Source organism: Ruditapes philippinarum, unplaced genomic scaffold (genome assembly GCF_026571515.1).
Source record: "Ruditapes philippinarum isolate M1 unplaced genomic scaffold, ASM2657151v2 ctg435_1_1_1_1, whole genome shotgun sequence".
Taxonomy (NCBI): Eukaryota; Metazoa; Mollusca; class Bivalvia; order Venerida; family Veneridae; genus Ruditapes; species Ruditapes philippinarum.
Genome location: NW_026857059.1, coordinates 71,619 through 87,626, shown reverse-complemented (window position 1 = coordinate 87,626; position 16,008 = coordinate 71,619). Strand labels below are relative to the sequence as shown.

The following is a 16,008-nucleotide window of genomic DNA, read 5'->3' as shown; positions in this document are numbered from 1 at the left end:
ATAGTTGAATTTGTTTTATATACAAAATACTTCCCGATTAGAATCATAATGTAAATCGAGTAATGTTCAATGACATTAGCCCGGGGTTCTATGATATCACGGTACTTAACGTTTATCGGAAAATATTTAAATATAAATATCATAAATGAATAAGATTTCACTTCCATCTTATAATTTAACCTTTTCCAGAACTGTTTGTCAAAAAATTATTTCAAAAGAACCAATAAAAATGACATTTTTTAGAATATTTTCAATGTCTGCCATTTTGGGTAATTTCAGAGGAGGTTACTACGGTATCAAGGTAATCCCCAAAAAAGCAAGTATGGAAGGATAGATGGGTCAAAACTTTCAAGTTAAGTTGTGAAAATCTTCCAACAGTTAACTTGCTATAAAATTAAAACTATATGAACAGACTATATGTCAGTATATGTGTTTATAACATATTTTAATTGACTGTGTAAATACCATTAAGGAAAATGGTAGTCAAATATGAAGGTTTTATAAAATAGCTTTCTTGCCACAAATACATTCATTATTCATCAAATTAAGTTTATTGACAGATGAAAATGAATCTAGTGTGCAAGTTTTACAAATATTAGCATCATCATGTGTTGCTTTTACTAGCAGTCACAGAAAATTTAAATACCTTGATATCATAGAACCATTGATATCATAGGAACCGAGTATACTTAACTAGTATGAACCAGATATCATCTTGCAGAAAAGTTCAAGTAGAGGATACAAATAATGTCATTAGGCGAAAGAAAAATTATATTACGACAAGCATGGGAAACCTAAAGATTTCCCTTTCAGAAACTACAACATAGTCAAACTTCATTTCTGAGAAAGAAAAAACAATATGCAATAAAACATATGACTACATTTTTTAATAGAAATATCTTTAAATGAAGAACATACAATTTTACATCCGTTAAACCATGTTTAACAGATTATGTTGCAATCGTAAAAGAATAGGTAAAACAAAAACATACACATATACAAACCTACAACAGTAACCACAGACGTTGACTTTGATAATGTAAATAAACTTGGCATTCAGTATTTTATAAGTGATTTAGGATAGACGTAAATGTTCAGCAACATTTAAGTAATTTAACTTATTGCAATTTGTACTCAAACATTTCGATAGAAAAATTGAAACCAATAAATAGCTATAATTGAATTGTTACGATTTTGATCACTAAAAGCTACAATTTAGTTGAATCTTATATACATAAAGTATTTTAGTCAAGTAGATTCAGCATGAAAATTATATAAATATGTTTTTTTCGCATTAAATGCGTTTGAACCGTTCATGGAAGTGTTTAGAACGAAAGTATTTGATATCTATCAATATCGTATAAATCGTAATGCGTTGTAACTTGACATAACTTAACAAGCGTCCCATATCGTATAATTATCTTGTCGTGATAAATTGGTATTGGAAGGGATAATTGCCATTATTTCTCCTTTATATTAGCAACAAGCTGCTTTCACGGACATATATCGCCTAGCTTTGCTAATGCTTTTACGACTATTTATAAAAACCAAAAAAAAATTTTGGGTTTAAAACTAGATTTTTTAATAAGTAAATGGTTTTCTTTAGTAAAGAAAAGTAAATTTTGCAGTCCTTGACGGGCATACTTCAATATTAAAATGTATTCCAACTGCCTTATTTGAATTAAATGCATTTATGTTTAATCACATTTATTAACATTCGTATTTGAAAGATCGAACGTTGTGGGTTTTTTTCTTTTATTACGTAAGAATCCCTCGTGTGATTCTTTGCATAATTAAAATCATCTGCTAGTTGGCATTGTTACAGTCTATAAAATATTTGAACTGTTGTTAAAACTTGCGAGAAATTAGACAAAAGCATATTTGATACATATGTTATACATTGGTATGTTAATATGTAAGAAATGTTTCTTAAATATTCAATTCAAACTTTTATTTTATTTTGATAAATTTAGACGCACAATGACGCACGATGTAAATTCCTGAAATTTGGCAAAAACAAAATGCATGGTTAAAATTGTACCAACAATAGTATTGATCGCGTAAGAAAATTCTCGTAAATGTCCTAAATAACTGGAAACAATATCGTTTAATCTTTAACTTTGATCATTATAACTATGTGTCCATTTTTCAGGACATTTTCTCAAATAAGATATTTCTCTATTAACAATTATCTCAGGAGGAAGATTTACAAAGTCATTGACTTTTTCTCACTTAAGAATTATTTAACACTGGCATATTAAAAAATATCTAAGGTTTTTGTTTTTTTTATATGTTTTTCGATTAATCCATCAAATTAAAATCCTGTAATTTACAAAGTTGTAACCGTGTAGTTTTTCTATTTTTGACAACTCCTTTATCTAATTAGATGGAGATTTTCATGGATATCTTAATCTCATAGTCCAAAAAATTCAAATACAAAAATGTCGTTAAAGCAGTAACCGTAATTAATTGTTGTTTCTTCTTCATCCTCTTTTGAGACTACAGGAAATCAGCACTTAATAATTGAGCCGTGTCATGACAAAACCAACATAATGCGTTTGCGACCAGCATGGATCCAGACCAGCCTGCGCATCCGCGCAGTCTGATCAGGATCCATGCTGTTCGCTATCAGTTTCTCTACTTGTAAAAGAGTTGGTAAGCGAACAGCATGGATCCTGATCAGACTGCGCGGATGCGCAGGCTGGTCTGGATCCATGCTGGTCGCAAACGCATTATGTTGGTTTTGTCGTGACGAGGCTCATATATATTAAAGATGTTTATTAACGGTACATGGAAAATAATTATTTACAAACATATTTTGATTGGTCTGTTATGAAAGGTATCGTTTTAACTTAATTCTACAATAAACTTCAATAAATTATGTGTCCCTTGTGGTTGAGGAGTAGCCCTAGACATAAGAATTGCAGCCACCGTTCTTCGTTAGAGACGACTAAATTGGTTCGAATAACTAGAGTCTGTTCCAGCAGGTGAGGTGGTTTTGACCCCTGGTGTTGCTGGTATTGCTTTGAAGTTAACACCCGAGGTTAGCCAAAATCATGCATCTTTCCTGTTTCAGCGCCATATAACCTATACCGTGTCGGTACGCCTAAAACCAAACAATAAACATGAAACCATGCACATAAATGAAATAATAATATGATAAACCTGCATAAAATACGGATAATCCGAGAACAATATTTCTTCATGTCTTTTTTAACGTTTAGATCAACGTTTATGCGAACAAAATCCTTCTGGCAATGATATGACTTTTGCAATTTCTCCATGACTTAACGGTTTGATTGAAAATAATATGAGGAGCTATTTCCCTTATTACCTACATGAAATTTGTTTACCAGAAAAGGGTGATAGCTATTATTCTGTATGTTACATTATACATTATAACAATATTGCATACAGTTTACAAATGTTATACAATTTTATGATCATGAGTAAAGAGCAGAATTGGATGAATACCAAGATGTTTACCAAGACAAACGTGTTTTATTGTCAGATATGACCGTTATTTATTACTCTTGAGAGAAAAAATGACCGTGCTGGTTTCTTTTTCTCTCCTTATTTGAAATCAGACAAATTGCATTTACCCGGAAGCTGAAATCGGAACAAAAGTATTTCATAAGACTGTGTCTTCCATTCATATCTTGTATAAAATATGTGAAATACATTGTACATATCGTAAACTGTAACACTATGTTTAAACGAATTTGGAACATAAAATAATAACCTTACGTTTTAGAACGTTTTGGTATATACAAAACTGTTGTTTTATTTGTTTATTTGAAATGCAATAGTACAATATTATGAAATGATGTTAAACCTTTGTGAAAATACTATTTTTCTGTTCCTCTTGCATGCATAAGCTATTGGACAAATGCATTTTTAAAAACTCATGTCTTACAGCGCTAAGAGTTGTAAATTGTCATAACACTATTTATTCATAACAACAGAGAAATGCGAAAGTATTTTGACACAAGTCGATATAGGTTTTCCAGCTCTATATGAAAAGCAATTAATAACAATCTAAAATTGACCCAGAATATATACTTGTGTTTTGTACATAACATTGATGCCAAATTACTCCTTGTATATTCAAATTATATTTTCCTCTCGGGGCACGGCCTTATAAATATACAGATCAATATTCCAGAAACCATACCGTAAATATTATGTCTTCACAAAATTTATCTTGGATATTTTTAATAATCATTTTAACAAAAACATGTTTTTTGATCGCTTCTTTTTTCAGCTTGTAGCTCATTTCGACATTAATCTTTTTTCCCTACGTGTTGCATAGGTCTTCTTAATAAAAGCTACATGTACGAGTATTTTGAATAGTTTGTTAAACAATTGTTCAGGCTAAATTGATTATCCGCACCGAATACCATTTCAACTCTATGTTTCATACTACTTACATTATGAATAAAAATGACAGGAATAAGACAAACAAACAAAATGTGTACAGGAAAGTGAGCGAGCGAGCGAGCGAGTGATTGAGAGAGTGAGTTATAATTTTTAAAAAGAATCAAAGATTTTGAACCGCTTAATTACGGAAACGTATAGCGACCATCCCTATATGATATATATCAAATGACTTTTTTTACAGTTTTATAGTATGTTTGTTATATGCAAATATAATTTGAGGAAAGAATTACATATCTAAAAAGATGTAAGTGTTTTATTTTTTCATTTTGTCAAAAAGTTAAAAGTAGTTTATCTTGCATTATAAGATAAAAACGTACGAAAGATTACAAAAAATACGTATTATATATGTTTAACAATATTACTTGATTTAATTGTTGCCTTTATCAAATACAAACGTCTGGACTTTTCTCGTGTCACACATAATATAAGAAGAAATATCGCTTCCGCTTTGGAATCTTTGTTACTATAATAACATCAACTGGTCGAAAATTCCTTTTTATATAATATTTTCATGTATCATCCTCTGTACATACATTTAAAATGGTAAATTTGTCAGAAATTTTCGTTTTAAGCTATATATTATATATCTTACAAAAATATAATGGTTTCTATGATAACTAATTTACATCAGGTACTACTTCAGTAGCTTATTTTATGCTTATTAACATATTATCAAATATAAATTGTAAAATATGTTATATTATATTTTATAATGATAGAGGTATGCTATTAAAAAACCTCAATATATAAAACTAATACATATAAATGAACAGAAAAATGTCACATAAATTTGAATCCAGCAATATAAACAGCAGATTTAGTAAATGATATATATTCAAGATCAAATATCAATGTAAATATTGTCAAATATATATCGTGTGTAAAATAAATTGTCTTAAATTCTGTTTTTACCAACATGCAGGGGCTGTAGATATTACTAGATAAATATTTCAGATCAAGTAAGTTTGTAAAAATTGGTTAGGTATATAATATGTATTAAATAAATTGTCAAAAATTCTGTTTTAACTAACATATAGAGGTGGTCGCTATACGTTTCCGTACTTAATAACCCCGTGCATTTTGCTTTTTTTTGACTACATAACATCTAGAAATTCTTGATTAATCAAACAATATTTAGTACGTGGTTTCAAACATTAACTTCACAAATATTTTTATAACTTGAAGCGTGACTCCTTGTATGTGACCTTTAAACACTTCAGTTTTGGTAGGCGCCTGAGATGAAGAGAGAATTATATTTTTCGTAATCAATTATTTCCATGCTATCGTTCAGGGACATTTTTAACAATTTTAATTAGCTCGTGTTGAATGTGATCTATTTTATTTCCTAGGATTTTTCAATAACTTTTATATAAAGTGAATATGTTACTTTCGTACATTCATTTACAGTAACTCTCCGTATTTACATTTTAAATATTGAGACATGGTTAAGACAATTAACAAATTTTAAGAACGAACCGGATACTATAAGAATAATGTAACTAAGTAATATATAATATGTCCATAGCATTATAGTTGTTATGAATATATTGCTGCTATTGGACAAATATTTATAATTAATCAATAAAATGAAATGAGGAATTATCTTCAACAAAAAAGCCATAGTTAAACAAAGTAAATCTATAAGAATCTATTAAATAATCGTCGGTATAAAAGACGAACTTGAAATCTGTCTGACACATTTTGTTTGCCATAAAACACGTTCAAATATGTTCCTCTATCAAAGGGTAAGGTAATCATTACACTGTTACAACGAGCACTTTCACAGCCAAATGCCATTATTATTACGAAAGGAAGATTTCATCTCCAGGACAGAACAATGATATTGATTATCAGATTGCTTTTTATAATAAAACCGATGATCCGGCCTGTGAACAGTTAACGCTTGAACTTGTTATCACATTAATACAAACGAGCACAATTGTTTCGTTATGTTATTTAAATAAATGTCTTCGCATATGTATTTTCGTGTTGTTAAGTTTCAAGTTAAAACCACCTACTTTAAAGAAACACCAACATTAAAAATGAATGCATACAATTATTCGAAACTGGTTATTTCTCAAATATCCATTGCTTTATTCTTGCAAACTACCTTTATAAAGTATAAGATTATTATCACTAGATAGTTCATGTGACGGATGTATATCCTTTACAGACTTGTTTGGCGAAAAGGCTTTGCGATTGTTAAACGTCCTCGAACCCATTATCAAACTATTTCGTCTGTTCAACAGTCTTAACTAATGAATTACATAAATGGATATAAGTCTAGGCTAAGTCTAGGTCTAAGACACTGACATATTTAAAACAATAAATACGTAAATCAGTTCTCTGTCTTTAAACTTGCAGCAGGTTTTAGATATTTCCTGATATAGTAAAAGAAATGACTTTGTTTAGACTGTCTTTATTTGCCATTTGAAAAGAGTGAATGCATAAGTTATAAATATGTAAGTATTTGAATTTACCTTTCTTAATAAGCTGCTTTATAGTCAGAAGTTTGTCATTAGCACATGCATAAACTAAAACATTAAGACAGAATGAAATATATTGATTATTGGATCCATTTATTTATCAAGGGAACTAAATTTCAGTTAATGAAACCTCGAGTTAAATGGTATACGTCTTGAAAAATGAAATTACAGTTTCTTATGACCCGCTTTAGTGTAAAAGTAATACAAATTCCAACAAGAGCACCGCTAGGCGGAGCACTATATGCCCGAAATTGTTTTTTTTTTTTTAGAAAGGATGAAACATTTGTAAGACATTACATAAATTAAATAAAGTATTACCTCCTTCAAATAGCAATCCTCCTAAAAAGAAAAATATTGTGGGCCAAATGTTCTACCCAATATGGACAATCATCCTAACAAGTTTGAATATTGTGAGCCAAATGGAACATAAGTTATGCTCCGGAAACTGTTTTCCGTTTTAAAGTTATAGTGACCTTGACCTTTGACCTTGTGACCCCAAAATCTATAGGGGTCTTCTACCCAATATAGACAATCATCCCATGAAGTTTGAAAATTGTGGGCCAAATAGACCTTAAGTTATGCTCCGGAAATTTTTTTCAGTTTTAAGGTAATAGTTACCTTGAACTTTGACCTTATGACTCAAAAATCAATAGGGGTCTTCTACCCAATATGGACAATCATCCTATGAAGTTTAAACACTGTGGGCCAAATAGGACTTAAGTTATGTTCCGGAAACTGTTTTCAGTTTTAAGGTAATAGTGACCTTGACCTTTGACCTTGTGACCCCGAAATCAATAGTGGTCTTTTACCCAATATGGACAAATATCCTATGAAGTTTGAATATTGTGAGCCACATGGAACTTAAGTTATGCTCTGGAAACTGTTTTCAGTTTTAAAGTAATAATGACCTTGACTATTGACCTTGTGACCCAAAAATCAATAGGGGTCTTCTACCAAATATGGACAATCATCCTATGAAATTTGAACACTGTGGGCCAAACGGAACTTATGTTATGCTCCGGAAACTGTTGACCTTTTTAAGGCGACAGTGACCTAGACCTTTGACCTTGTGACCCCAAAATCAATAGGGTCTTCTACTCAATATGGACAATCATCCTATGAAGTTTGAATATTGCGGGCCAAATGGAACTTAAGTTATGCTCCAGAAACCAAATTGCTAACGGACGGACGGACAGACGGACGGACGGACAGACGGACGGACAGACAGACAGACGGACGGACGGACGCAAGGGGGTATAACATAATATGCCCGAAATTCTTTCGGGCATATAAAAATGAAGTATAAGCATCAACTATAAACAAAAGTATTAGGCATGGATACAACGTGACCACGACGGTATCGACTGAAATCATATTTGTATGACTTGTCACGTAATGTGTCATGTAGAAATGTCGTAACTAGGAAAACATTATTTTTTATGATATTGCTCTGTTTCAGAATTAGTACAGCTTTATTCCAGGACAGAAATTTCTTAATATGACATAGACATGTAATAAAAACCATATTTTAGCAAATAAAAATCCCTGTATAGAAAAAGGAAAACGATATCGGTACTTGATTATGAAGCAGTAACAAATAATAGAGGAAAACTATTCATTTGATTGCAATAGATTGATAGAAAAACAAGTTCACTAGGTGTATGCATCAGCCGAGTGTTCTAAGTGCATAAATATAAATGTCTGCCGTCCATAGTTTTTAAAGCCATTATTAATTTCCTTTCTTTGAAAAAATACTTCCAAAGTACCTGTATGAAAGAAATACGTTTGCACATTTTTTCAAGAACGAATGGCGGAAGCACGACTTGTTATATTTTTGCGGTCATTCGGGGTCATTGATTCCAGCACATAAAGTGGTGAAAATTGAGAACACCGCTCAAACCGATGCTTGGAGGCGCCAGGGATGTTGCAATTTTTCATTATTCCTCATGTACAGACTTAGTCAAATCTAGTCTTCAGTTTTAATGTAACTTTGCTGTTTTTAATGCTTCAGAGGGATCACTTTTTCCAGTAATCCATTCATCATAACAGCAGGTGTCAAATGCCGTGTGGCAGCCGTAAGAAGTTGCCCCGTATTTCACTTCAGTGTAGTTATATTTTTCTGGTCCATCGGGAACATTGTTTCCGTTAAAACTTTACTTTTTCATAATCCCTCATGAAGAGACCCAATCAAAGCGAGTCTTCAATTTTCATGTAATTTTGCTGTTTTTAATGCTTCCGAGGGATCACTTCCAGATATTTAATTAAAACAACAGCACAACTTTTTGTTCCGGAACTTTTTATTCTGTTTTTAGTACAATATTCACACACCGTACAATCAAATGGGCAGACAGCTGTTCCAGCGTCCACAGCTGTACCAGTATATACATGTCGGCGCGGGGAATACAATTGACGTACGGTAAGTATTCATCTATTTTAACATATCCAAACTGTGTTCGAGTAAATCAATGTTATGGATTCATAGTCAACATCCAAAGGAGCATGCTAACAAATTTCTGGCCCTGTGCAAGCTTTACTTCACATGAATTTTGACTGAAAATAACCACACTATCCGATGAGATGCGGTATTTTTAGTTTGAAATCACAAAAACTTATATTTTCTCATGATAATTAATCATTTTTTCATACGATTCGTAAACGTCAACATTTTGTCATTAAATATTCCAAACCATACCTTCAAAAAAGCTTTTCTGTTAAAGTTATAAGGTATTAAAGTTTGTGTGTCATCAAAATTTTAGTAACGTCATCAGCTGTTCGCCTGTTTTTAATGATAACATCGACAGCAATTCATCGGCAAGGATGAATAACGCTGAAAGCTGTTCAAAGAAACAATTTTCAGCGCTTTTGTGCTACAGTAACTAGGAAAAAGTAAAACTTTTTTGTTCATTTACAATATTACTTTATTCATAATACTATATTATTTTTATTATTACTTTCTATCATTTGTTGTATCTTAGCTGAGAGGCCTTTATCTCCATTTACCGCACTGTATTTCAATATTGATATTGTTCATATGAATGAATGAGTGAATGAATTACTTAATTAATTAATTAATGAACGAACGAATGAACGAACGAATGATGCAATATACGTATATGTTAAAACAAATTGTCTGTAGAAAGTATATGAGTTGTAATATTCTAAAAATTACATATTATACATTCATTTTTCTTCCTATGCATGTCCTGTTGTTGTTGTTGTTGTTGTTTTCTATTTCAGAAGGCCAGGATATACATGATTGTTATCGTATGTTATTAATGTATAACCTTCTTTAAATAAAGATATTATTTTTATTATTATTATTATTATTATATAAAAAGGTAGCAAGATCTATTAAAATGTTTCTGAAATGTTAAATTCAAAGATACGAATACTCTGTATTATAACTAAATCCATCAAGTGTTATTATAAATAATGGCATATAGTAGACATGTCCCATGCAGTAAATGGATGTGTAACCCGAGATGTCTAACCATATAAAATGATTTATTTAAAAAATAAAAATTTAAATAATCTTTAAGAATGGTTATTATTTCTATTGCACTATACATTAAAACAGATTTCAAGGATAAATAACATGTTTTTCCATGCACTTTCATATCTCGGGTTACACAGCAATTCACTGCATAGGACTTGTCCATTATATGCCTTTATTTATAATAACACTTGATGGATGCCTTCATTTACAAGACTGAATATTCATATTAAGAGTTAAATTTGCCTTTGCCTTTTGACTTAAACATTTCATAAACCTATTACAGGAACACCACTGAGGTTTATAAGCCTAAAAACATGAAATTTTATTTTTTCACATAAAAAATATGAGCACTAAAACATAAATATTAATAAAATATAACCAAGAAATATAGGAGAAATACATTGAAAATCATATGTGCTATTCTCAGTCCGATTTGAGTGAAAAACGTTTAAACTCTTTTCAATTTTGGGTCATTTTTTCACTATTATAATATTCTGGAAAAACAGAGCAAGCTAATGATCGGAAATTTTGCATATAACTTATTAGTATAGATCTACATCAAATGGAGAAATAATCTCAAAAAAATTATTTTCAGTTCCGTCATGTCAAAAAACCTTAGTGGAGTCCCTTTTATAGGTTTTGCTACCTTTTTATATTGATTATATTGAAATACAGTGCGGTAAATGGAGATCAAGGTCTCTAATCTAAGATATAACAAATAATAGAAAGTAATAATAAAAATAATATAATTAGAAAGAAAGTATCATGAATAAAGTAATATTCTAAATTAACAAAAAAGTTTTACTCTTTCCTAATTACTGTAGGACAAAAGCGATGTTGTTAATACATGTAATTGTTTCCTTTGAACAAGCTTTCAGCGTTATTGTCGTTCTGCCGAATGTTATCATTAAAAAACAGGCGAACAGTCTTAATAGCCATTATAAATTTTTATGAAACAAAACTTAAATACCTGTAATGAAAGAAAAGCTTTTTTTCAAGGTATGGCGGGCAGTTTTAATTTTTTGAGGTAAATTGTTGGTTTAGCAACTAAGGGGGAAAAAAGGAATATCTCAAACCGATGAGGCGAGGATGTTGAAAATTTTTGTATTCAATCTCAATGTACAGCTTTAGTCAATCTAGTGTGTTATTTTCAGTAAATTCATGTATTTTAATGCTTGCAGAGGGCAAAATTTTTCGCATAATCCTTCTTGGCATGTGAAGCGTGTAGAAGCCGTAAGAATTGCGATTTATTTCAGATTATATTTTTCGGGATGGATTGTTAAAATTTAATTTTATGATCCTATAGAACCCGATAACGATCAATTTTGTAATTCTGCTGTTTTATGCTCCGAGGACATTAGATATTAATTTAAAACAACTGCACGAACTTTTTTTTCCCGGCTTTTTTTGTAGTTGTTGAATTCATGTGTGTTGAATAACAGAATCAGTCTTTGTTACAACTCTTTTTTAAATCGACTATGAAAATATGGAATCAGTATCATTTGACCTTTCATAATTTTTATAAAAAATATTATTATTACAATGTATATATTAACTTGTATGTCGTATTAATTTCAATATCAAGATCGCAATATTGTTGCAATTCATGTATACATTATTTAAACTTTATGTTCCTTAAGTAAATATGAAATACCTACGATCTTTATTTGTGGATGTTCAAATAAAGACGTATATATTTTAAAATTATAAAAAGCATAAAAGGGAAGAAAGAAAACAGCAGAAAATACATAAAAAGAAAAGAAATAAATCAGATGTCTCTATAGAAATGATAACTTGAAATAGCATATTTACTCATAATTTAAAATAGACAATACGGCGACTTTATCATATCAACTGCAGTCACATTATTTTCAATCTTTGAGGCAAACACATAAATAATTGTTTAAAAGTTGGCCTGAATAATTCTTAACAAGACATATATGTCTCTTGAAAGCCAAATTGTGTTCTCTTTGTCATTTTTGTTATGAGTATTAATGATGCAGCAATGTTACTGACTACAATGGCGTCATCTTATATATCTAAAGGAAAGCAGTAAAATAAAACATATTGACATACCTGACAATATATAACACATATTGACATGTATCACACACTATTCGTAACTAAATTCTAGGATGTAAAACTATCAGAACTATAAAATGACAAAGAGTATAATAAATTGAGCCGCGCCACGACAAAACCAACATAATGGGTTTGCGACCAGCATGGATCCAGACCAGCCTGCGCATCCGCGCAGTCTGATCAGGATCCATGCTGTTCGCTGTCAGTTTCTCTACTTGTAATAGGGTTGGTTAGCGAACAGCATGGATCCTGATCAGACTGCGCAGATGCGCAGGCTGGTCTGGATCCATGCTGGTCGCAAACGCATTATGTTGGTTTTGTCGTGACACGGCTCAAATGTTGTTTTTTATGTTAGTATCAAACCACAGAAATATCATGGTCCTCTTCTCATATGCTTACAATTGAATGAATCTTTTAGTGTCAAAATGATTTTCTTAAAAAAGAAATAAAGAATGCTTTGCCAAACATTACCGGTATGTTGCTTTTTGTAAGATTATTTCCAAATTGATTGAGATATACTTAAACGTACAGTATATTGAATTTTTATAAAATGAACTTCGCCCTTCCCGCCCATGTTTAATACAATATTTTTGGCCTTGCTACATCATAAAGGTGTGCCAACTCAAAGATGTACAAGAAATACACAGAAACATCTTTTAAATACTCGTACACAAGGTCAATTGCGTTTGTCACAAAATCTTTTCAAATTTAAGCTTAATTCACATGTAATATAATGAGGGAGTGAAGAAATAATTGAACCAATAGATAGATGAAAAGGCTATTAATATAACACACGCGAGTTGAATTTTTTTGCCATACTAAAAGTATTTTCTTTTTCAGTGAATCCTGAACTAATTCAGAGTTCAATCTAATTCTACAAAAGCGAGCATGCTATCTTGGAACCACACATGCAATAATTACAATTAATTACAGTTATCCGCATGTTTTGAATTAATTTAATTGGTATAAGGCAGATGTAAAAAGAAAGAGCAGCGGGTTTAAAAAAAAATTCGTGCAAAACGTTTGTCTGAGTCACGAACTAAAATTAGGGCAGGAAAAGTAATCAATCTCACGAAATACAATCAGAATATTTAAAGCATATCAGAGTGAAACTTTTTGTTTTAGATTATAACCAAAAAGGTTTTCTATGATGTACATATATCAGATTGTCAGCCATTATAAAGCACTATTAACATGCTTAATTTTCACAGATTTCAATTCCATTTAATTTCATTCTTTTTTTGTTGCAGAGCTTTTATTTATTTTATAACTTTTACAAAATTAAACTTTTTTTAATTTCTGATTTAAAAACTGCAGCAACATCGTTTTTTTCACAGATTTTAATTCCATTTAATTTCATTCTTTTTTGTTGCAGAGAAGTCAGTCATATAAAACATGTTTATAGCTCAAAGTTTAAACTTTACGTTTATAATTTTCCCGCAATATGAAATAAATATTGATGTTTATCGGATGTTTTATAGTCATTTTAATTTCATTGCGATATCTTTAAAATATACACTGATTGTGAATTCTTGTTTTGTTTCTCAGATTTCAATTTGATTATCTTGTTAAATATAAGAATACCATGGTATATTTCAAATTTTGTTTTGTAATATGATATGATTTGACGAAAAGATTAAGATTTAATAGTATACAATAAGTAATAAATAAAGAATATTTGATCATATTGCATAATGCAACATGACGAATTTAAGTTCTGTAAAAAAACTGTTTAACATTAATTTACCCTTTTGTATCTCAACAACAAAAAATACATTTTTAGAATTTGACAAAATTTCTGTTTATAGTAGAATATTTAATTCAGAAAAGAGACATGATATACAGATTTTAAAATTGCTTAATTGACTATTTATACTTCCCAAGAGTTTCATGCTCTGATCTTTTGGTATATTACATGTTTATGTAAATTTACTTGTTGGTTAATATGTTTGTGTCCATGATAACTGAAGTTGTTTCTATATTTAATATTTCACCATTTTCATGGTTTAATGTTTAATCAAACTTAAAACCGGTGCTGGGCTGGCATGGACGGTATCGTGCAATTACATCTACCGTCCATGAAGAGACTTAATCAAGCCTGTAGTATTTTCAATTTTGCCGTTTTGAGCATTCTTTAGGGTTACAGTTTTTGTATATTTTAAAGTATAATGTTTCTATACTTTCAGTCGCACAATCCTCTTCTATTGATGTTGAAACCGTCCAGAAAGGACCAAGCCAACGCCTTTCTACAGTTCTTTCAGGCCAACTTTTGGTTTAATATTCTCATATTAGTGCAGGATATGTTTGTAGCAGATGGATTTTATGAAGAAATGATGAGTAAAATTTCTGATCCTAAATGGTCTCTTCAAGAAAAGATTCTACCCGAGAGGATTAGTAATTTGGAGCTATATAATCTTGTTATTTCATTGTTGGGCAATCAGCCAAGACTTATTATTATTCATACGGAGTTATCACTCGCACAGCGGATATTTAAAGCAGCAAAGGAGGCAAACCTAACATCATTCAATCATGCATGGTTTGTCACGGAAGCGAGCTTCTCGCACGACCAGCATAACCTTAACCTATTCCCCGCTGGAACCCTTTCCATAATACCAAATTACGCGGTAAATCTAGAAAATGTGATATTAGACGGGACCAATTTTATGATAAAATCTGTGATAAAATTTTCTAACAACAAAAAATCTATTCTGAGGAGCTGCTGGAATGACTCAACCAAATTATATAAAACTGTCGGTAAAGAAACTTATAGGTAAGTAAACATGCTTTTCTATTCATATATATAACAAAAAATATTTTGGAGAAGAAAAATTGTCCTTAACTCTAAAGACGTATGCAAGGGTAACATATAGACATATAGCAAATTGGAAATCTATCTATATCAGACAGGATAATCTACTGTTTACACCGGTGCTAGAAAACCATGTCTTACTACTCCACAGTAAGACAAACGCCGAGCTTTAATAATGTCGTATCCGACAACATTTTATGAATGAATTGCATCTTAGGATGACGTCATTTTTCGGTTATGAAAGAAATTGTAGTATTAGTTTCCGTTATTTCTACGTAATATGCAACAAAAAGAATAAAACACCGGCTATCATCACAGATGGGAATATCTAGCAGAGCCTCGTGTACGTCGTAAACAGTTACGCTCAAGTTATCTTAGAATATGGTGACAGAAACACTTTAAGCGAAAAATAATCCCGGGATACCTACCAAGTATCTGCCCTTCTTTTAAGCCATTTCAGTAATTTTGACATTTCATGTTTTTCATTGTATTCTATGTCACAATACAAATTTTCATGAAATTCAATTTAACATTTGTGCACCCTTCATTCTTTTTAGTAAGGACACCACGGAAAATTCTTTAACAATTAGCTATTTTTTAAAATAAAAAAGAAAAATGAACCAAACTGCTCATTACCAATTTTTGAAGATTGGCACAATCACTCGAATGAAAACCAGCTGCATGAAATACAGGAA

At 30.8% G+C, this 16,008-nt stretch overlaps 1 protein-coding gene across 1 annotated transcript in view; it reads left to right on the top strand.

Moving 5' to 3' along the window:
• LOC132748634 (glutamate receptor ionotropic, NMDA 3A-like) overlaps positions 1–16,008 on the top strand; it is a gene marked incomplete at its 3' end in the record, with an annotated part of 134,743 nt that overhangs the window by 86,953 nt on the left and 31,782 nt on the right. Inside the window, exon 2 of the mRNA XM_060738246.1 lies at positions 14,691–15,274. Coding sequence (XP_060594229.1) covers positions 14,691–15,274 — 584 coding nt within the window. The remainder of the gene's footprint in view (positions 1–14,690; positions 15,275–16,008) is intronic.